The sequence below is a fragment of the Chlorocebus sabaeus genome, chromosome 12 (assembly GCF_047675955.1).
Source record: "Chlorocebus sabaeus isolate Y175 chromosome 12, mChlSab1.0.hap1, whole genome shotgun sequence".
NCBI classification, from domain to species: domain Eukaryota; kingdom Metazoa; phylum Chordata; class Mammalia; order Primates; family Cercopithecidae; genus Chlorocebus; species Chlorocebus sabaeus.
Window position 1 is genome coordinate 105,689,346 of NC_132915.1, and position 22,168 is coordinate 105,711,513.

At 52.1% G+C, this 22,168-nt stretch overlaps 1 protein-coding gene and 1 long non-coding RNA gene across 2 annotated transcripts in view; one reads left to right on the forward strand and one right to left on the reverse strand.

Moving 5' to 3' along the window:
- Window positions 1–22,168, forward strand: part of NCS1 (neuronal calcium sensor 1) — a 65,339-nt gene that overhangs the window by 38,702 nt on the left and 4,469 nt on the right. The window contains exons 3-7 of the mRNA XM_008005931.3: window positions 7,381–7,519; window positions 9,304–9,382; window positions 11,889–11,977; window positions 12,324–12,401; window positions 15,150–15,265. Of these exons, the coding sequence (XP_008004122.1) occupies window positions 7,381–7,519; window positions 9,304–9,382; window positions 11,889–11,977; window positions 12,324–12,401; window positions 15,150–15,248 (484 nt within the window). The 3' untranslated portion in view covers window positions 15,249–15,265. The remainder of the gene's footprint in view (window positions 1–7,380; window positions 7,520–9,303; window positions 9,383–11,888; window positions 11,978–12,323; window positions 12,402–15,149; window positions 15,266–22,168) is intronic.
- LOC140712994 (uncharacterized) lies at window positions 7,537–9,357 on the reverse strand. The gene is made up of 3 exons (XR_012094893.1): window positions 9,276–9,357; window positions 8,628–8,705; window positions 7,537–7,642 (listed from the first exon to the last, which is right to left on the reverse strand). It is a non-coding gene; the product is annotated as an uncharacterized lncRNA (long non-coding RNA).

A 22,168-nucleotide genomic window follows, 5' to 3' on the forward strand; every position in this document is an offset into this window, starting at 1 on the left:
TGTAGTTCCAGCTACTCGGGCGGCTGAGGCAGGAGAATTGCTTGAACCTGGGAGGTGGAAGTTGCAGTGAGCCAAGATTGCACCCCTGCACTCCAGCCTATGCGACAGAGCGAGACTCAGTCTTGGAAAACGGAAGGACTTCCCATGGGGCCAGAGTGGGGGACTCGGGAGGGTATGGTGGAACCTTCCTCTTGGGACAGCTGGTGGGACGAGGTAACAGGGGTTGGGCTGTCCTCGGCCGCTGGCTCTGGTGTTGTGGAAGATCATAGATCAGGGCTTGGGGCATGGCCAGTGCTCAGGACATCCTGTGGTGTTAACAGTCTCAGCTTATTTGTCCAGGCCTACTCAGGGGCCTGAAAGAAAGGTGTGAGGTTGGCTCTCACCTCACAGATGAGGAAATCAAGGCTCTGAGGGGAACCGTCACCTGCCCCAGGTCACGCATAGGTCAGGAGTGGGGTAGGATCAAGCCAGGACTGAAGCTTGAGCCCTTCTTTTTCAGTTTCTTAAACTTAAAAAAAAAAAAAAATTAAACACATTTTTCTTCCTTTCTTCCTTTCTTCCTTTTTTCCTTTCTTCCCTTCCCTTCCCCTTCCCTTCCCCTTCCCCTTCCCCTTCCCCTTCCCCTTCCCCTTCCCCTTCCCCTTCCCCTTCCCCTTTCCCTTCCCCTTCCCTTCCCCTTCCCTTCCCTTTCCCTTTCCTTTCCTTCTTTTGAGACAGGGTCTGGCTTTGTTGCCCAGGCTGGAGTGTAGTGGTGTGATCATAGTTCACTGCAACCTCAGACTTTTGGGCTCAAGGGACCGTCCTCCCTCAGCCTCCCAAGCAGCTAGGAGGACAAACACAAGCCACTGCACCCGGCTCCACTAATTTTTTTTTTCTTTTTTTTTTTTTTGTGGCGAGATAGGGTCTCGCTGTGTTGCCCGGCTGGTCTCAAATTCCTGGGCATAAGTGATCCTCCCGCTTCGGCCTCCCAAAGTGCTGGGATTCCAGGTGTGAGCCACTGTACCCGGCTTCCTGTTTTATATTACAGAGTTCCTGCATGCTCCATGCCATCAGTGAAAATAATCACAGAGATTCCCAATCATAATGATAGTTATAGGGACCCCTCTGCCACCCCTGTCTCCTGCACACATGAAGCACCTGTCTGAAGTTGGGGGCCTGCATGGTGGACCCTCAGAGCCATCCATCCTCTGGAGCCTGAAGATGCTGGGGCTGGTCTCCGAGATCCTGCCCTGAACCCCTGACCGTGTTGAGCACCTTGAGTCACCAGTCTGCAGGGAGACTCAGGATAACAGCTTGCTCCTGGTGCCATCTCTACTCCCCTGCCCCGGCCTGGCCTGAGCCAGCAATAATGCTGGGACTCCTGTCCTTTCCACTGTGGGTCTGGAATCAAGCAGAAGATATGGAAGAAAAACAGGCCTGTGGAGGACTTTCGGCCTCCACCGAGCTGTCAGAGGGGTGGGCAGGGCCAGGAGAGCCGGCCCCTCTCTCCCCTTCCCGATACCAAGCTCAGAGGCAGCTCCCATTCTGGAGTCTGGGCTCGTGGTCCCGGCCACCTCGTTGGCTGGCTATGTGACTCTGACATTAACTGAGCGGCTACTACGTTTGCCAGGCACAGAAGTGGGTGGTGCAGGTTTGGAGGTGAACTAGAAGATAGGGTTCCTGCCTCAACGGCCCATACGAGGCACTGGCCTGTCACTACACAAGTCACTCAAATCATTCCTGAGGCACAGCTGCTTGAGGTGCCACCAAGGCCCAGCCAGGGGATGGGATGCTGGGAGTATGTCCTGGAGTGTGACTCAGCCTGGGGTCGTCAGAGGGGGCTTCTCTCGGGGAGATGCTCTGGTGCTGAGAAGGAAGCGGTGAGCGGAGTCAGGCAGGTGAGGAGGAGGGGGGAGGAGCAGACCACGCAGAAGACATCCGCATGGACGCCCTGAGCCAGGAGGGGCCTTCACCTCTAGAAACCTTAGTTTCTCCACTGGTAAAGTGGGCGGGATTGGCCTCGCCTCCTGGACATTGGGACGATGGGACAGAATCATGCCTGGAAAGCACACAGCCCCGTGCCTGGCTCTCAGGTCTCTTGAATAGCTGTTAGAATCACAGATGCTTATGGCGGAGCCCCTGAGCTCGTGGGGGTCCCCAGAGACCATCCAGTCTAGTGGTTCTCAACCTGAATGGTTCTGCCCCCGAGGGGATATTTGGCAATGTCTGGAGACACTTGGGATTGTCCTAACTTGAGCAGGGGGTGCTACTGGCATCTGTCCGGTAGAGGCTGGAGACGCTGTGAAACGTCTACCATGCACAGGACAGGCCTCCACGACAATGACCTGGCCCTGCATGTCAGGAGTGCTGGGGTGGGGAACCCTGATCTGGTATGAGCCATTTACTTTACTCACAGGGAAACTGAGGGGTGCTGTGGGGAAGGAGTTTGCTTAGGGTCCTCCCCCAGCACGACAGCTTAGGGCCAGGCCAGGGGCACAGGCCCGTGTTCCGGCACCAGAGCAGGCCTGGCGGCAGCCTGTCTGAAGGAAAGAGGGAGGGACTGGCAGGAGGGGAGGGAGGAGGCCCGGGCCTGTGGGAACCTGACCCTGGACCAGGGGTGGGGGATGGAGTCACATATCTCAGGCATCCGGGGGACAGAATTCTTGGGCACGATCTTCATCATAAGCCAGCATCTCACTCGGGTGCTCACTGCAAGAGGGGGTGTGCAGCTGCTTCAGGGGGTCCTGACTCAGCCAGCCGGTGGCAGATGGGTGGCACGTCAGGCTGGGACCATGGCATGAAATCCCAGCCTCAGAGCTGTGATTTGTAGGGTGGTAGAGGCCTGGGGGCGTCTGGGGTGTCTGGGAAGGTTCAGAACCCCCATCCCGTCTCTCTGCTCCAGTTGAGGCAGGCTCCCTCCTCCACCTTCTGATGATGAAGAGGGGGTTACGTAATGTTTGGGTAGCAGTCGCTTTACCCATGCGCTTACACGGGGGCGGTGCAGCCTGGCTTGCCGGAGGGGTGGGTGAGGCAGGGAGGGAGCCTGGGAGGCAGGAGCCCTGGGTCTGAGCCTTGTTTCTGCTGGTGACTTGCTGTGTGACTTTCAGCCTGTCTCTCTCCCTCTCTGGGCCTATCTCCATACACAGAGGGTGGGAGCACATCATTGACTTCTTCTTTTCTTTTGTTTTTTTGAGATAGAGTCTCACTTTATCGCCCAGGCTGGAGTGCAGTGGCGTGATCTCGGCTCACTGCAACCTCCGCCTCCCGGGTTCAAGTGATTCTCCTGCCTCAGCCTCCCGAGTAGCTGGGATTACAGCAGACATCTGCCATCAGGCCTGGCTAATTTTTGTATATCTAGTAGAGATGGGGTTTCACCATGTTGTCCAGGCTGGTCTCAAATTCCTGACCTCAAATGATCTGCCCACCTCTGCCTCCCAAAGTGCTGGGATTACAGGCATGAGCCACCATGCCTGGCCACACATCAGTGGTTTTCTAACTGTGGCCACAGAGCTCTTAGGTCTCCGCCAGGGTCTCTGGATGTCCCTGTTCCATGAGGCTCCGGAAGAAGGAGCCAGACACCAACTGGGCTCTTGTTCCCTCCGCCCCTGCCTGGCAGTTTGTGTGTTTATTCATTCACCTCACCAGACAAACGTGCCCCAGGTCCATGTTTCGTGCCAGGCCTCATGCGGGTCATCAGGGCATGGCAGTGTCAGGGGGGCGACTGACCTGGAGGCACATATGGTAGAGCGTGGTCCACGCTCTGCTGGGACGGACGAGTGGGCAGGGGTACAGAAGAGGTCCCGAGGCCTCAGACCTGGGGCTGGGCCGTCTTCCTGAAAGAAGCAGCATCTAAGCTGGGGCCTGGCGGGACAGTGGATGGGCCCATGTTAAAGAAAGCGAGATTCCGACGCTTCTTAAAATGGCCAGGAAGGCTTCGTTCGGGACTCTTGCAATAGGTGTCAGGACTATCACAACCTGGGAGAGAGTGGACTCAGCTCCAAATGCGAGGAAAAGTGAGGCTTCACAGGCAATGAACAGGTGAGGGGTCAGCGGATGGAAACTAAGAGGAGGCCTCCAGGGCAGGCGATTCCTGCTGAACTGACGGGTCAGGCTGATGCTGGAGGCGGGACGAGGACTCACACATGAAGCGGGGATGAGGAACTTGATCAGATATCATGGGGGTGGGGATTCTGGCTACACTGACTTAGGATTCTTGCTACAGCTGGGCCAGGCAGGCAGGGGCCAGGGGACAGGTTGAGGCCAAGTGAGAAGAGGGCTCAGAGGAGCCTGTGTGAAGTCCGGGTGCGGAGTATGGGGTGTTTGGCAGGAGGACGCTGGAACATCAGGCTGGGCACCCTCTCATGGGCATTGCCTCGTGGGGGGCTTCTTGGGGCCCCTGCTAATGGCACGGAAGGGAGCTGGGACCCCACAGTGATAACCTCTGCAGGGGTAACCGGATAGGCCCCCAAAGGCTCCCCACTGAAGCCGGTTTCCCTCTGCAAAGACGTTCACTGCCAGCCTTCCACAGCTGCTCACTGTGCTGGCGCTGTGCACAGCCTCCGTCTCCTTAGAGCAGTCCCTTGTGAGCCATCCGCAGGGAGGCTTTTGGGTGCCTTTTGTTTCATCTTTATTGTTTTTAATAACCTTTTAGAATCACTCAAGTAACACAGAGTCATTGTGGATAAGTTAGAAGGTTTGCACGAAGCAGAAGGAACCACCTGGCATCTAGAGAGGTCTGGTGACAGCTGGGTGTGCCCCCACATGGGTCATTAAATCCTGGTGCCAGGCACGTTCCCTCCGCTGCCCAGGGGCCCATCTTGGCCTGGTGGTCTGGGGTCGTGGGCCAGGCTGAAACAGAAGAAACTCAAAAGAAGCAGGGAGAAGGCAGCTTTAAGGGCCAGGAGCGGGGTGGCTGTGTCCCTTCCTCCTGCTGTGGGAAGGGACTTGAGATCCATGTGCTTTGCTTCCTTCTTGCTTGGCCGATCCAAGCAGGGGCTCAGACCAGACTTTAGGGCTGAGCAGAGGCTGGTAGACCCCGAGAGTCCTGCCAGGCTGCAGGCATTCGGGGTAGGCCTGCGGACATCACATGCATGGGAGGGACAGATGCTGGGGTCGCACACCGGCCGGCAGGGCAGAGGACAGGACAGGCGGGGTGGGCTCCGAGTCTCACGCGTTGCTGTGTGCCTCAGTGCCGGCATCTGTGAAATGGGATGGTTGGGCCGACCTGCCAAGGGAACCACCCTCTCAGCACAGTGCTGGGGTTTGGGCTGCTGTCATGGGCCGTTACAAAGGCCTGTGGTTCCTGAGCCAGGACCTACCTCCCTGGGCCTCTAGTGCCCTTCAAGGTGTTCTGGGGTGGGGACAGGGAAAGGTGCAGAAGGCTGGCCTATCCACGGCCTCCTGCTTGCTGTGGGCGCTGTTGGGATGGTCATGAGCCTGTTGTGGTCTGACTCAAGAAGAACTGCCCTTCCTCCCACATCCTGCTCCCTCTTCTCTGCCCTCCCCCATCCTCCTCCTCCCCTCAACTGCCTTCACTCCTGCAGCAGCAGCCACAGTACTGGCAGGAGGCTGGGTGCCTGAGCTTCACCATTCAGGCCGCAGAATTTTCAGGGTGCCACCCCTGGGTGCCCCACATGTCCCTTCAGGTCCTCGTGTGCCCAGGGTCCATTCCAGTCCCTTAGATTCGTCTTCACTGGGGAGGTGGACGGTGGCTTTTCCATGTGCATCCTCTCTGTATGGGCCCTAATCACAGCGCCGCACGCACCATGCACGGTTCTCCCAGAACCCTCTCCGATGTCTGAGGGAAGGGTGGAGGCTTTGTGTGAGTCACATTAAAATGGGGGACAGTGGGACTGCGTGAAAGTCTTCGGTGATCTGGCTTCTCTGAGCATCGGCCTCTTCGACATTCACCTTCGATCCCACCTCAGCTGTCGTCTGGGCTTGAGGACTTGCAAATGTCTTCCTCTCTCTGAGCCTGTTTCTTCAGCTGTAAAATGGGCTTCCTCGGCCGGGCACTGTGGCTCACGCCTGTAATCCCAGCACTTTGAGAGGCCGAGGCGGGCAGATCTCCTGAGGTCAGGGGTTCGAGACCAGCCTGGCCACCATGGCAAAACCCTGTCTCTACTAAAACTACAAAGATTAGCTGGGTGTTGTGGTGCATGCCTGTAATCCCAACTGCTCGGGAGGCTGAGGCCAAAGAATCGTTGAACCCAGGAGGTGGAGGTTGCAGTGAGCCGAGATCCTGCCGCTGCACTCCAGCCTTGGCGACAGAGTAAGACTCTATCTCAAAAAAAAAAAAAAAAAAAAGGCTTCCTCATAGTACCTTCTCATAGGGGCTGTTAGGGCCATTCTAGGAGAATAAGGTGTGCAGAGTTCCCAGTCGGGTCAGGCCCTGCAAAGGTAATAGCTGGTGCTGGTGACAGCTGACCTCTCTCTGGCTTGCTGTTGTGGAAGCAATCGTCCTCGGAGGAGTGCGTGTTTCCCTGGAGGTGGGGTGGGAGGGGCGGTTAAACTGCCTACAGGACCCAGCTTGTGAATCGGTTTAGAACAACACATATTTAAGTTCACAGTTCTAAAGATCACACTCTTGACTCGTTTTTGTGCTGAGCCCTGTGGTTACAGGCACCATGTCCCCTGATACCAACAAGAGGGGTGTGAGAACCATCCCTTTTTATGGATGAGGAAACGGAGGCTCAGACAGGCGAGGGCATTTGCTCGAGGCTGTACAGTGAGTGAATGGCAGAGATGTGGCCTGGGATTGGGAGTGCAAAGCCTTCCCGGTGTCAGCCGCCTAGGAATCTGGAGGGTTTTGTGCTGGGCACCAGGGCTGCAGGTGGACAAGTCCAGTTGGAACAGCCAGGGTCCCCCCATGCTGTTTACTAAGTTCCCTGGGAACAGGCTGAGGGGTGGGGTGTGGGCATGTGGGAGGAGCCACCTGCCGGCTCCATATGGTGGTCTACCCACCAGCACTAGCAGCGGCCCACCCAGCCTGATGCCAGGAGGGGCTCAGCGGAGAAGCTGGGGAGGTGGGAGGGTCTCGTGCAGGCCTGCGGCTTCGGGGAGGCCGTTCATGTGACTCTCGTTTTAGCCCCCTCGGGTGGAGCGCAGGGTTGGGTGGCCAAGTGCTCACTCTGTGTGCAGTATCTGGGTTAATTCCTTTGTCAGTTCGTAACTCCCTTATGCAGACGAGGCTAGGAGAGGTGAAGTCTGTATCCAAGGTCACTCCGCTAGTGAGAGGCAGAGGTGGGACTGCGCCTGTGCCTATCAAGTCCAGGTCTGTGCCCACGGCCCCAGGTGGCACCATCTCTTTGGACAAGGAGCCACAGCTTTCCTGGGCGATGTTGGTGGGTGGGTGATGTTGGCATCTCCTTTACCCTCTCTGGCCTGGTCTGCTGCCTCCAGGTACAAAGGCTTCATCAAGGACTGCCCCAGTGGGCAGCTGGATGCGGCGGGCTTCCAGAAGATCTACAAGCAGTTCTTTCCATTCGGAGACCCCACCAAGTTTGCCACGTTTGTTTTCAACGTCTTTGATGAAAACAAGGTGAGCTGGGGATTGATGGGGCCTGCGTCAACCCGGAGCCTTTTCCCTCCTGCGGCAGCTGGCTCAGCTCCTGTGGGTACCCGCAGCGCCTCCACACCCACTCTCTCCTGCCGATGTTCCCTTCTAGAGAAGGAACACACACACGAGTGCATGCTGACATGCACAGATACACAGTCACACATAAATACACGCACATGTACACATGCAGACGCACACACAATAAACACAGATGCATCCAAATGCATGCACACGTGTGCACACATATGTACACCCACACATGTACTGACATGCACATCCAAGCTCTCACACAGACATGTATGTGCACATGCAGATGAATACCATGCACACATGTGGGCACACATACATGGAGATGCAGCCACACGCGAACACACCTGTGTATTCGTATAGTGCACACAAACACACACGTATGCACACAATGCATGGACTTGCAGGTGCACACACGTGTACACACAGAGAGACATATACACATATGCATATGTATACAGTGCACACACATGCATGTATACACAGGTACACCCTGACATTTCTCTTACAAGCATAAAATGCAAATACCTCCCATGATAACAGGATTAATAATAATAACCAATATTTCCTGAACATTTACTATGTGTAAGCTCTTTGCTTGGATTTTTTTTTTTTTTTTTTTGAGACAGAGTCTCGCTGTGTCACCCAGACTGGAGTGCAATGGTGCAATCTCGATTCACTGCAACCTCCACCTCCCGGGTTCAGGCGATTCCTCTGCCTCAGCCTCCTGAGTAGCTGGGATTACAGGCGCCCATCACCACACCTGGCTAATTTTTTTTATTTTTAGTAGAGATAGGGTTTCACTGTATTGCCCAGGCTGGTCTCGAACTCCTGACCTCAGATGATCCACCTGCCTTGGCCTCCCAAAGTGCTGGGATTATAGGTGTGAGCCACTGCGTCTGGCCATACATGGATTATTTTTCATGAGGTCTTACAAGCACCTGGGAGCTGGGTATTTTAATACCCATTTTGTAGGTCAGGAAACTGAGGCTCTGAGAATCGTAAGCTATAGGATCTTTTGTTCCTGGCTTTTTCCACCCAGCATCATGTTTTCAAGACTTACCATGTGGTAGCTTGTGTCACCTCCAGGCAGCGACTGCACCCACAGCTGTTGGGTTGTCTGCGTTGACCCTGATTTGTCCTGCAGTAGCATTTGAGGGTGGATTTACTGTCACTTGTCTCTGTACCCCCTGCTGCTGGCACCACGGAGGTTTCTATTTTATCCCACCCCCAGTTTCTCCCAGGTACCCCCAGGCTGGGAGTCACATTCCTGACCCTGGGAAGGGCTCTTCCTTTCTTGGGCCTCAGTTTCTTCATTTGCAAATAAGAAGTGGAATTAAACAGCCTGCAGCGGCCTTCCCTCTGCAAAAGCCCGTGAGCCCACAGCTCTAGGCCGAGGGGCTTCCAGGCTGTTGCTGAGAGGAGCGCAGGCATTGGTGCTTCTGGCACCTTCTCCCATCAGGAGCGGAGTCAGCCTCTCCGTTCAGCCTCAGCCCTTCTTCCTGTGCCTCCTTCCTGGCCTCTCCCACTTCTAACCCCCGACACAGTCCCCCAGCCTCTGCTCCCTACCCTCTCCTCGCCTCTCGCCCCCCATTCCTTCAAGCCTGTGCTCTCCACCTGCATGTCCGTTGGCCACGGTGTCTGGAGCCTGCGACTGCCCCTCGCCCGTCCCCGAGATACAGCCTGACCCAGTGGCCTGGCTGGCACTGACCGAGGCCATCCCCTCTCTCTCCGGTCAGGATGGGCGAATCGAGTTCTCCGAGTTCATCCAGGCACTGTCGGTGACCTCGCGGGGAACCCTGGATGAGAAGCTGCGATGTAAGTCCTGCCCCCTTGGCCCTGTGGGGCAGCAGCTGGAGGGCCCAGGTCAGAGGGAGGCAGCCCTCGGCCCTCACCAGGCAGGGGTGCCAGACACCCACCGTAGTGACCACAGATGGCATCCCAGCTGCGTCTGCAGAGGGCAGGCCTGGGCCCTGGGCCGGTGGCCCTCACATAGCCACGTAACTAGGCCAGGCCGACTGTCCAGGGTGCAGAGAGCAGCACAGACATCTGTGCTTCCAGGTGGGAGGGCTTCCTGCAGGCGACCGGCAGCAGAAGGAGGCTCGCTGAGGCAGGTGGACAGGGAGGGCTGGGGGCAGAGGCTGGGAGGAGCCTTGGCTGCACTCGGGCAGGTGCAGACCTGGGCAGCAGGAGGGGCAGTGGGGACCCAAGACCCGGGTTCAGTGCCGGACCCACCTCTTTCGTAGTCATTGCTTTGATTCTTGCTTACACTCATTCACTTACTCACTTGTTCATTCACCAAATAACGTCTGAACACAGCCATGTGTTGGTACCAGGGATCCACTAGGGGATAAGATAGACAATATAGACGGGTCCCTGCTCTCAGGGCGATCAGTCTAGAGTGGCAGCAGGATTTTTAAAAAAAATCCTGAGAGGGAGTCATGAGCAGGAGAGGACCTGCCTGGCAGGCACGGAGCTGGGGATGAGAGGAGCTGGGGAGGGGGTGTAAGGCTCCAGTCAGGGGGCCCGCGTGTGCGAGGCCCGGTGGAGGGAGGCTGAGAGGGAGATGGGAGGGGAAGTTGTGCATGCCCCGGCAGCATTAGCAGGAACGCAGGGTGCATGGAGGGGAGGGAAGATGGAAACCAGCTGGCCAGAGCTCCCTGCTGGGTAAGACTTTCACACTTCATTCCATCGGCAGCGAGAAGACCCTGCAGTTTCTTTTTCTTTCTTTCTTTTTTTTTTTTTTTTTAAAGAAATAAAAGAGAATTTTATTTATGCAAAAGCTCCTCCTCCCGATGCACTATTTTATTTTCTAATGTTGACTGTAGCGGGCCACACCATAATTGTGGGATCAAAGTGGACTGTGGGGAGGAGGCGGGGACTGGCGTTGGGGAAAGGAGAGGGGAGCTCCTCTGGGCCACATCCCAGGCCCCCGACTCTCCCACGCACTCAGCTCCAGCCACTGAGGCCTCAGCCCTGGAAGCCCAATGCCCCATCCCTTTATTTTATTTTATTTTATTTTATTTTATTTTATTTTATTTTATTTATTTATTTATTTATTTATGGACAGAGTCTCGCTCTGTCACCCAGGCTGGAATGCAATGACATGATCTCAGCTCACTGCAATCCCCGCCTCCCGGGTTCAAGCAATTCTCCTGCTTCAGCCTCCCAAGTAGCTGGGATTAGAGGCACGCACTATCACACCTAGCTAATTTTTGTATTTTTAGTAGAGATGGGGTTTCGCCATGTTGGCCAGGCTGGTCTCGAACTCCTGACCTCAGATGATCCACCCGCCTCGGCCTCCCAAAGTGCTGGGATTACAGGTGTGAGCCCCCGTGCCTGGTCCTGTTATTTTAAATTTTTATATATATATATATTTACATATTTAATATATGTATTTTATATATATATAATTTTATATATATACACAGAGAGAGAGAGAGAGAGAGAGCGCGCGAGAGAGAGAGAGAGAGAGAGAGAGAAAGTCTTGCTCTGTCACCCAGGCTGGAATGCAGTAGTTCGATCTCGGCTTATTGCAGCCTGCGCCTCCTGGACTCAAGCCATCCTCCCACCTCAGCCTCCCAAGTATCTGGAGCTACAGGCACCTGCCACCACATGCGGCTAATTTTTGTATTTTTAGTAGAGACAGGGTTTCACCATGTTGGCCAGGCTGTTCTCGAACTCCTGACCTCAGGTGATCCTCCTGCCTCGGCCTCCCAAAGTGCTGGGATTACAGGGGTGAGTCATTGTGCCTGGCCCTGTTATTTTTAAATATATATATATATAAAATATATATAAAATATATAATATATATTACATATATATTATATATACTATAGATAGAGAAAGAGAGAGAGAGAATTGCTTTGTCACCCAGGCTGGAGTGCCATGGCTCGATCTCAGCTTATTGCAACTTTCGCCTCCTGGGCTCAAGCCATCCTCCCACCTCAGCCTCCCAAGTAGCTGGAACTACAGGCGTGCACCACCATGCCTGGCTAATTTTTGTATTTTTGTAGAGACGGGGTTTTGCCATGTTGTCCAGGCTGGTCTCGAACTCCTGGGCTCAAGCAGTCCGCCCGCCTCAGCCTCCCAAAGTGCTGGGATTACAGGTGTGAGCCACTGCGCCCAGCCTACTTGCAATGGTGTGTGTGCGTGTGTGTGTGTGTCTGTCCCCGTCTATCCTGATGTAAATATTAGTTGACCTGATGAGGAATGGGCCATCCAGTCACTGACTTCATGTTGGCGTGCAGAGAGGAGGGGCGAGTTGAAGGCCCCTCCCCACTGCCCCAGCCCAGGATCACTCAGCACTGCTGCTTGCTTACAGGGGCCTTCAAGCTCTACGACTTGGACAACGACGGCTACATCACCAGGAACGAGATGCTGGACATTGTGGACGCCATTTACCAGATGGTGGTGAGAGGCTGGGTCCCGTGTGGTTAGGGGTGGCAGGAGGGGCAAAGCCAGTGAGAGAGAGAGAGAGAGAGAGCGAGCAGCTGTGCAGCCATGCTCCTGCCCAGGTGGAAGCAGGGGTCACTGGCTAAGCCGTTCTGTATGTCTCTGCCTGGGCAGGCAGGCAGGAGCCGGCAGATAGTGGGCCTGGGGTGTGGGATGTTCCAGGGCAGAATGGCAGGGATGGGGAGGGGAAAGAAGAGGGGGGCGGCCCTCATCTGGAAACTGCCAGGTCTGGGGGGCAAATGTGTGGCCAAGAGCCCAAAGCCCAGAGTGCCAGGGCCCAGCCCCGCCTTGTCCATCCCTGCAGGGGAATACTGTGGAGCTCCCAGAGGAGGAGAACACTCCTGAGAAGAGGGTGGACCGGATCTTTGCCATGATGGACAAGGTGAGGTGGGGGCGGGGCTGGTCCTGGACCAGGGAGGCAAAGTGTCGATGGCAGGAATTGGAGTCCCTGCAGCCTGGGCCTGGCTTTGCTGCCAGGCCCCTCCATGGCTCACGGCAGGTTGCATGTGTCCTATCCAGGCTCAGCAGCTAGCCCTATCCAGTGTCCAGAGTCTTAAGGCAGTTTGCTCAGCATGTTTTCTTTAATCAACCAAAGTCCGTAGCCTTTTTTTCGTTCGTTTGCCGTGGACCCGTTTGGCATTCTGGAGAAGCCTACGGACTTCTCAGAATAATGGCTTTAAGTGCATAAAATAAAATCCATAAGATCAAAAAGGAAGCTGATTATTTTAGAAAACAGCTGTCAGAGTATTTTTAAAAAAGAATCTGTGATGTAGCATTCTGTGAGCTGCTTTCTTAATGCATTCACTAAGATGTGGTGGTGAGTCCAACAACCCCCGAAATTGCGAGCTGTCATATCTGCAGCAACTGGGGTGTGCTATGAAAAGACCTGTGACCCCTACTGTCGACAGATCACAGGCACTGCAGGTCCTGTTGGGGACCATCACCTAGGCTTCCATCAAAGGAAAACCTACATTTCAGTTAGAGGTTAGTGAAAAGAAAGATTGATTTTTTTTCCCCCCAAGTTCACAGACCTGCTGACTTCTATTCACAGGCTCAAGGTTAAGAAACCCGTCTTTAAAGGGAACCAAAGGCCAGGCGTGGTGGCTCACACCTGTAATCCCAGCACTTTGGGGAGGCCGAGGCGGGTGAATTACCTGAGGTCAGGAGTTTAACACCAGCTTGGCCAACATGGTGAATCCCTGTCTCTACTTAAAAAAAAAAATCCAGGAGGCGGAGATTGCAGTGAGCAGAGGTCACGCCATTGCACGCCGGCCTGGGCAACAGAGCAAGACGCAGTCTCAAACAAACAAACAAACAAACAGACCACAAAAGTTAGCTGGGTGTGATGGCACATGCCTGTAATCCCAGCTACTCGGGAGACTGAGGCAGGAGAATTGCTTGAACCTGGGAGGCGGAGGTTGCAGTGAGCAGAGATCTCACCACTGCACTCCAGCCTGGGCAACAAGAGTGAGATTCTGTCTCAAAAATAAAATTAAAAAAATTAAAAAAAAAGGAACCATAGACACTGGGACCTACTTGAGGGTGAAGGGTGAGAGGAGGGTGAGGCTAGAAACTCACCTGTTATCAGGTACTGTGCTTATCACATGGGTGATGAAATAGTCCGTACGGCAAACCCCCACAACACAGGATTAACCTATATAACAAACCTGCACATGGATCCTTGAGCCTAAAATAAAAACCTAAAAAAAGGGACTCCAAAAAAGTAAGGAATCCTTCTTTAAATCAAACTTTTTTAAAACTAAAATAACTTAAATGTAAATTTGAAATAATGACATTAAGGAAATCCAGGTGTTACGTGCCTTCAGCAAAATAATATAAAATGGCCGGGCGCAGTGGCTCACACCTGTCATCCCAGCACTTTGGGAGGCCAAGGCAAGTGGATCACTTGAGCTCATGAGTTTGAGACCAGCCTGGACAACGTGATGAAACCCCGTCTCTACAAAAAATACAAAAATTAGCGGGGTATGGTGGTGTGCACCTGTGGTCCCAGCTACTCAGGAGGCTAAAGTGGGAGGATGGCTGGACCCTGGGAAGCCAAGGCTGCAGTGAGCCGAGATTGTGCCACTGCACTCCAGCCTGGGTGACAGACTCTGTCTCAAAAAAAAAAAAAAAAAAAAAGATTTATCAGCAGTGTGTGGAGCACAGAATAATAAGTTTCTCGCGGTGTGCTTCCACGTGGTTAAGGCCAAGGCCACGCACTCATTACCGTCCCCCTGTCTGCACCTCCCTCATTTTGGGAAACAGCACAGACCCTGTGGTCATACTGACTGGGCTGTGAATCTGACTTCCCCATTTCCCAGCCCTGGGGCCTGGGTAGGTGACGGAGCCTCAGCTTCCTCCCTGGTAAATGGGGATGAGAGCAGCACCCTCCTCTTGGCTTGGCCGTCAGGGTTCCATGCACTGAGGGTTGCGCCATGCTTGGTGTGTGTCGTGTACGCAGCCAGTGATCCCTGAGCATGGCTGGGCTGTGCTCATCTGCACTGTGGTCGGTGCTTGCCCTCTCTGGATACCCGGGGTCGAGTAGGAGGTCTCCGTGGCCTTTTTCTTGTGGTCTCATGGGCTTCCTTGAGAAATGGTCTGGGGAAGGAATTCTGGCCCAAACCGTCCCCTCCCTAAGAAACCCACTAAAATTCCTCCTCCTGAGCCATGTCCAGCCCAGGCCGGGTCTCCCAGTGGCCAATGTGGGCTGCACCAGGGACAGTTTAAATGCCCTCCCAAGAGCAACCCCAGAGAACTGCATGAGGCTCTCAGCCTTGTCGATTACTCACATTGATGGAGGTTAATAGCATTAACCATGACGTGTGTGGAGTTACGGGGCACTTCCAGTTGGTCAAGCACAGCGCTGTCACCCCAGTGCCTGGAGGAAGCCAGGTAATTACCCTCCATCCCCAGGTGAAGAAACATGCCCAGAGAGGTGGGCCACGGCCCAAGGCTACCCTGCCCTGAGTGCCGAGGTCTGTCTGGTGCTGGCTGCATGTAGGCCCTGAGCCACGTTGCCTCCCTCCTGATCTAACCTTGGAAGGGCTCTTAGGACCGGCCCTGGGCTGAGCTTGTCCAGAGCCCTCTCCTGGGAGGCTCTGCACCCTCAGCCACCTCTCTCTGCTCACAGAATGCCGATGGGAAGCTGACCCTGCAGGAGTTCCAGGAGGGGTCCAAGGCAGACCCGTCCATAGTGCAGGCGCTGTCTCTCTACGACGGGCTGGTATAGTCCCAGGCCGGAGCTGGGTGAGTACGGACTCGGGGCCTGGGGTGGGTCTGGGATGGGTCAGGGGTGAAAAGCCAGCAGCAGGACACCTAGGTTTGGCAGGTACTTACCTGGGTCTCTGGGGGTGTTGGGACAACCCAGTGAGGACATAGCTGGGAGGAGGAGGCTGGAAGGGGGGCCTTCAAATTGGTCAGAGCTCCTATGTTTGGATCTTTTTTTTTTTTTTTTGAGACAGAGTCTCTCTCTGTCGCCTAGACTGGAGTGCAATGGCGCGACCTCAGCTCACTGCAAGCTCCGTCTCCTGGGTTCACACCATTCTCCTGCCTCAGCCTCCCGAGTAGCTGGGACTACAGGTGCCCGCCACCACACCCGGCTAATTTTTTTGTATTTTTAGTGGAGATGGGGTTTCACCGTGGTCTCGATCTCCTGACCTTGTGATCCGCCTGCCTCGGCCTCCCAAAATGCTGGGATTACAGGTGTGAGCCACTGCGCCCAGCCTGGATCATTTTTATAGACCCAGATCAGCCTGTGAGTTTGCTTGAACAGAATTTTTCTGGGTGGGCCGGGCACGGTGACTCATGCATGTAATCTCAGCACTTTGGGAGGCTGAAGCAGGTGGATCACCAGGTCAGGAGTTCAAGATCAGCCTGACTAACATGGTGAAACCCCATCTCTACTAAAAATACAAAAATCAGCCGGGCGTGGTGGTGCACACCTGTAATCTCAGCTACTTGGGAGGCTGAGGCAGGAGAATCGCTTGAACCCAGGAGGTGGAGGTTGTAGTGAGCCAAGATTGCGCCACTGCACTCCAGTCTGGGTGACAGAGTGAGACTCCATCTCAAAAAAAAAAAAAAAAAAGAGGCTGGGCGTGGTGGCTCACGCCTGTAATCCCAGCACTTTGGGAAGCCAAGACGGGCAGATCACGAGGTCAGGAGATCGAGACCATCCTGGCTAGCACGGTGAAACCCCGTCTCTACTAAAAAATACAAAAAACCTAGCCGGGCGAGGTGACGGGCGCCTGTAGTCCCAGCTACTCGGGAGGCTGAGGCAGGAGAATGGCGTGAACCCGGGAGGCGGAGCTTGCAGTGAGCTGAGAGCCGGCCACTGCACTCCAGCCTGGGCGACAGAGCGAGACTCTGTCTCCAAAAAAAAAAAAAAAAAAAAAAACAAAACGAAAAAGAAAATAAGTGTCCTGGGTGGAAGACACTTTGAAAATCAGTTCCCAACTAGGGCCAGGGGCGTGGGAGAGCAATTTCTTATCCCCTCCCTGAGCAGCTGGTGGAAGACCTAAGCTCCTAGCTGTCACAGAATGATAGCACGCCTGGCAGAGGCCCCTGTTGCTGGCAGAGAGCTGTCTCCCTTCTTGCCTTCTCCTCTCCTCTCCCCTCTTTTCCTGCCTATTATTTGTGGAGTGTTTGATGTTGTCTGCGGAGAGTGGGTGTGAATAACGTCCAAGGTCTTGTCCAGAGATCAACGTTCTTGTCCACGTCCTGGTGAGCCACTGGATGCCTGCTGTTGGCATATATGTAAGGGTAGAATTGCTGGGACATAGGGTATGTGTAATATTTAGCTTTGGTAGTTACTAGCCAACAGTTTCCAAAGTGGTTGTACTGTTTTACAGTCCCACTAGTAGTGTATGAGAGTTCCAGTTGCTCCACATCCTCGCCAACATTGGGTATTTTCTGTCTTTTCGAATTTTAGCCATTTTTGTGAGTATGGACTAATAACTTGTTCTAAGTTTACTTTGCATTTCTCTGATGAGCAGTGACATTGAATGTCTTATTATAAGTGCATCACCCATTTTAATGTGCTCATTTATGACGTGTTAGGTTAGTTATCCATTGCTACATGTTACATTATCACAAACAGCACCTTAAGAACAAACAGGAATTTGGCACAGTTAAGCTGGGTGCCTCTGGCTCAAGGACTCTCAGGAGTATGCAACTCACCTGTCATTAGGGTTTGCCTGGGTCTATCCTGGATTTAGCAGCACAAGTTCCACATTCTAGGAAACTCCTCAGTCCTGGGAAAATTGGGATACTTGTCAGCCATTGGCCAGGGCAGTAGTCTCATCTGAAGGTTTGGCTGGCAGCGACCTGCTTCCAAGATCACTCATGTGGTTTGGCAGCCTTGTTCCCTTGCCATGTAGACACCTGCACAGGGCTGCCTCACAACATGGCTGCCAGCTTCCCTCAGAGCTTTCCAAGAGAGAAAGAGAGAAAGAGCCAGGATGAAAGCCACTATCTTTTTATAGCATAATCTTGGAAGTGACATCCGTCACTTTTTCTTTTTGTTTCTTTCTTTTTTTTTCCTGCGACCAGGTCTCACTCTGTTGCCCAGTCACCAGGTCATGGCTCACTGCAGCCTCGACCTCCCAGACTCAAACGAGCCTCCCATCTCAGCCCTCAGCTTTCCAAGTAGCTGGGACTACAGGCATTTGCCACCATGTCTGGCTAATTTTTAAAAAATGGGTTTTTTGTTTGTTTGTTTGTTTGTTTGTTTTTGTGTTTTTTTTGTACTGTAGAGCTAGAGTCTCACCGTGTTGCCCAGGCTGGTCTTGAACTCTTGACCTCAAGTGATCCTCCTACCTCGGCCTCCAAAAGTGCTGAGATTACATGTGTGAGCCACTGCACCCAGCCATAGATTGGTTTTTGAATGCTAGGTCACATTGCATTCTTAGAACAAACTCCACTTTGCCATGATGTGTTATCTTTTTATGTATCATAAAATTTGATTTGTTGACATTTTGTTTAGGAGGTCTACACTGTTTTTTTTGTTTCCTTTTCCTTTTTTTTTTTTTGAGACAGGGTCTCACTCCATCACCCAGGCTGGAGTGCAGTGATGGGATCTCGGCTCACTGCAGCCTCTGCCTCCTGGGTTCAAGCAATTCTCCCTCAGCTTCCCAAGTAGCTGGGATTATAGGCACCTGCCACCACAACGCCTGGCTACTTTTTGTATTTTTAGTAAAGATGGGGTCACCAAGTTGGCCAGGCTGGTCTTGAACTCCTGACCTTAGGTGATCCACCCACCTCAGCCTCCCAAAGTGCTGGAACTACAGGCATGAGCCACCATGCCTGGCTGGGCCTACACTGTTTTGAAGCGTCTATTATTATTATTATTATTATTATTTTTCACAAGAAATCCTTTTTCACTGAAGAGACATTAGAAAATATGCTTTATGAGAAAACCTCAATTAAAAAGTTTATTTTTAAAAAACACCTTATATATGACTCATTTTAGTGTCCAGAGTGATTTTAAAATAATTGAACACTTACAAAACTTCACACGCAGTAAACTGAGTCACACAGAAATACATAATTAAAACCAATTTATAAACGAACTATCACTGTTATTAATATTTCTTTCTTTTTTTTTTTCCAAGATGGAGTCTCCCAGGCTGGAGTGCAGTGGCGTGATCTCAGCTCACTGCAACCTCTGTCTCCTGGGTTCAAACAATTCTTGTGCCTCAGCCTCCCAAGTAGCTGGGATTACAGGTGCTCGCCACCACGCCTAGCACATTTTTGTACTCTTAGTAGAGATAGGGTTTCACCATGTTGGACAGGCTGGTCTCGAACTCCTGACCTGGTGATCCACCCGCCTTGGCCTCTCAAAGTCCTGGGATTACAGGCGTGGGCCACTGTGCCCGGCCAATATTTCCATCATAGAAATGCTTGACGTATACCTTGACACATCCCATGGTAAATGCTGATCCATTGTCTAATTTTTCACAGTCCCCTTTTGCAAATCACCACATCATGTTATTTCCATGACAAGCTTGTCAAAGTGACAAGAGCCTTCCCAAGATGTGATCCCCCTTTCTATTAGCTCTGCTGGGAAATGGCCTTCTTTCTTCTATAGGGCTGTTCCTTGTGCCTACGCTGTAGTAATTATATCCAATTTGTGTTCTATCATTTTAATGATTTATTTGCCTCCTCAGGTTCCTGATAGCTCATAGTTCCTAGATCACTTGCAGTTATGTAAGTCATTGACTTATTCAGAAACTGAGATGAGGTTTATTTCCACATCATTAAATGTTGAGCCATCATTTTTCATAGCTGTGTAATGCTCCATCACATAGCTGGGCCATAATGTAACCAGTTCCACCGTGTTGGACACTCAGGTTGTTGGGAATTTGGGGAAGATATTAAAAAATTATCTATTATGGGCCAGGCACAGTGGCTCATGCTTGTAACCCCAGCACTTTAGGAGGCTGAGGCAAATGGATCACTTGAGGTTAGGAGTTCAAGACCAGCCTGGGCAACATGGTGAAACCCCATCTCCACAAAAAATATAAAAATCAGCCAGATGTGGTGGTGGGCACCTGTAATCCCAGCTATTTGGGAGGCTGAGGCAGGAGAATTGTTTGAACCTGGGAGGCAGAGGTTGCAGTGAGCCAAAATCATTCCACTGCACTCCAACCTGGGCGACAGAGTGAGACTCTGTCTGAAAAACAAAACAAAACAAAACAAATTATCTATTATGGAAACATTCATACACAGTGGTAGAGAGAATAGTGTAATGCTGGCCGGGTGCAAGTGGTCACTTACACCTATAATCCCAGTGCTTTGGGAGGCCAAAGTGGGAGCATTGCTTTAGGCCAGAAGTTCGAGTCCAGCCTAGGCAACACAGAGAGACTGTCTCTACAAAAAATATAAAAATTAGCCAGGTGTGGTGGCACATGCCTGTAGTCCCAGCTACTCAGGAAGCTGAGGCAGGAGGATCGCTTGAGCCCAGGAGTTAAAGGCTACAGTGAACTAGGATTGTACCATTACACTCCTGCCTAGGTGACCGTGTGAGACTCTATCTCTTTAAAAAAAAAAAAAAGTGTAATGTTTTGTACCCATCACTCAGCTTCCGAATCCCCAGTTCCCTGCCAATCTTGTACCATCTGTGCCCTCCCCCTCCCACCCCCACTCCTGTTATTTTGAAGCAAATTCAAGACATCTTCATACTTAATCCATTTCAAAGTATATTTCTAAAAGATAAAGATTCTTTAAAAAATTCATAAAGCAAAAAAATCGATAATTCCTTAATATCCTCTGATCTCTAGTTGCTATTCTAGTTTTCTGTTATCTCACCCTTTTTTTTTTTTTTTTTAAACTGAAATCAGACTCAGAATAAAGTCTACCCATTGCAATTGGTTGATAGGTCTCTTAAATTTATTTAGGCTATGTGCAATGGCTGACACCTGTAATCTCAGCGCTTTGGGAGGTCGAGGCATGTGGATCACTTGAGCCCAAGAGTTCAAGACCAGCCTCGGCAACACGGTGAAACCCTGTCTCTACCAAAAGTACAAAAATGAGCTGGGTGTGGTGGCACATGCCTGTAGTCCCACTTACTCAGGGGTGCTGAGGCAGCAGGATTGCTTGAACCAGGGAGGTTGAGGCTGCAGTAAGCTAAGATTGCACCATTGCACTCCAGCCTGGGTGGCAAAGTGAGATTTTATCTCAGAAAAAAGCCTTTTAAATTTTGTTTATTATTTATTTATTTATTTATTTTTTGAGATGGAGTCTCACTCTTGCTGCCCAGGCTGGAGTGAATGGTGTGATCTCGGCTCACAGCAACCTCTGCCTCCCAGATTCAAGTGATTCTCCCGCCTCAGCCTCCTGAGTAGCTGGGACTACAGGCACGCACCACCACGCCCAGCTAATTTTTGTATTTTTAGTAGACACGGGGTTTCACCATGTTGGCCAGGCTAGTCTCGAACTCTTGAACTCAGGTGATCTGCCTACCTTGGCTTCCCAAAGGGTTGGGATTACAGGTGTGAGCCACCTCTCCTGGCCTGAGTATCGATTTTGGGTTCTTTGGGTATATACCTAGGAGTGGAGTTGCTGGGTCATATGGTTAACTCTATGTGTAACTTTTTGAGGAACCACCAAACTGAGCTCCAAAGTAGTGACAGCATTTTGCATTCCCACCAGCAATGGACAGAGGTTCAAGTTTCCCCACATCCTTGCCAACACTTGTTATTTTCCATGGAAAAAAAAAGGATAGCCATCCTAGTGGGTATGAAGTGGTTGCCTCACTGTGGTTTTTGTTGTTGTTGTTGTTTTTGTTTTTTGAGACAGGGTCCCACTCTGTCTCTCAGGCTGGAGTGCAGTGATGCAATCTCGGCTCACTGCAACCTCTGCCTCCCAGGTTCAAGTCATTCTTCTGCCTGAGCCTCCCAAGCAGCTGGAATTACAGATGCGTGCCACCATACCCGGCTAATTTTTGTATTTTTGGTAGAGATCGGGTTTAACTGTGTTGGCCAGGCTGGTCCTCAACTCCTGGCCTCAAGTGATCCTCCTGCCTTGGCCTCTCAAAGTGCTGGATTTACAGGTTTGAGCCACTGCTCCTAGCCCTCCTTGTGGTTTTGATGTGTGTTTCCCTAATGACTAGGGATGTTGGACATCTTTTCATGTGTTTATCGACTGTTCTATGCGTTGTTTTTAATGGCTTGTAAACTGTTTTATCCTGTGGGTATGTCCTAATGTATTCCACCACTCCCCTGATACTGGACACTTAGATTGTTTTTTCTGCTTCCATTTTTGTTTACTGTTTTCTGCTATTACAGATGATGCAGTGGTAAACATTTATTTATTAAGGATAAATATAGAGTGGGCACAGTGCCTCACGCCTGTAATCCCAGCACTTTGGGAAGCTGAGGCGGGTGGATCATGAGGTCAGGAGTTCGAGACCAGCCTGGCCAAGATGGTGAAACCCTGTCTCTACTAAAAAATACAGAAAAAAAAAAAAATTAGCCAGGCATGGTGGCAGGCGCCTGTAATCCCAGCTATTTGGGAGGCTCAGGCAGGGGAATCACTTGAACCCGGGAGGCGGAGTTTGCAGTGAGCCGAGATTGTGCCACTGCACTCCAGCCTGGGTGACAGAGCGAGACTCCAACTCAAAAAAAAAAAAAAGAAAAACCCAATGGGTGCCTC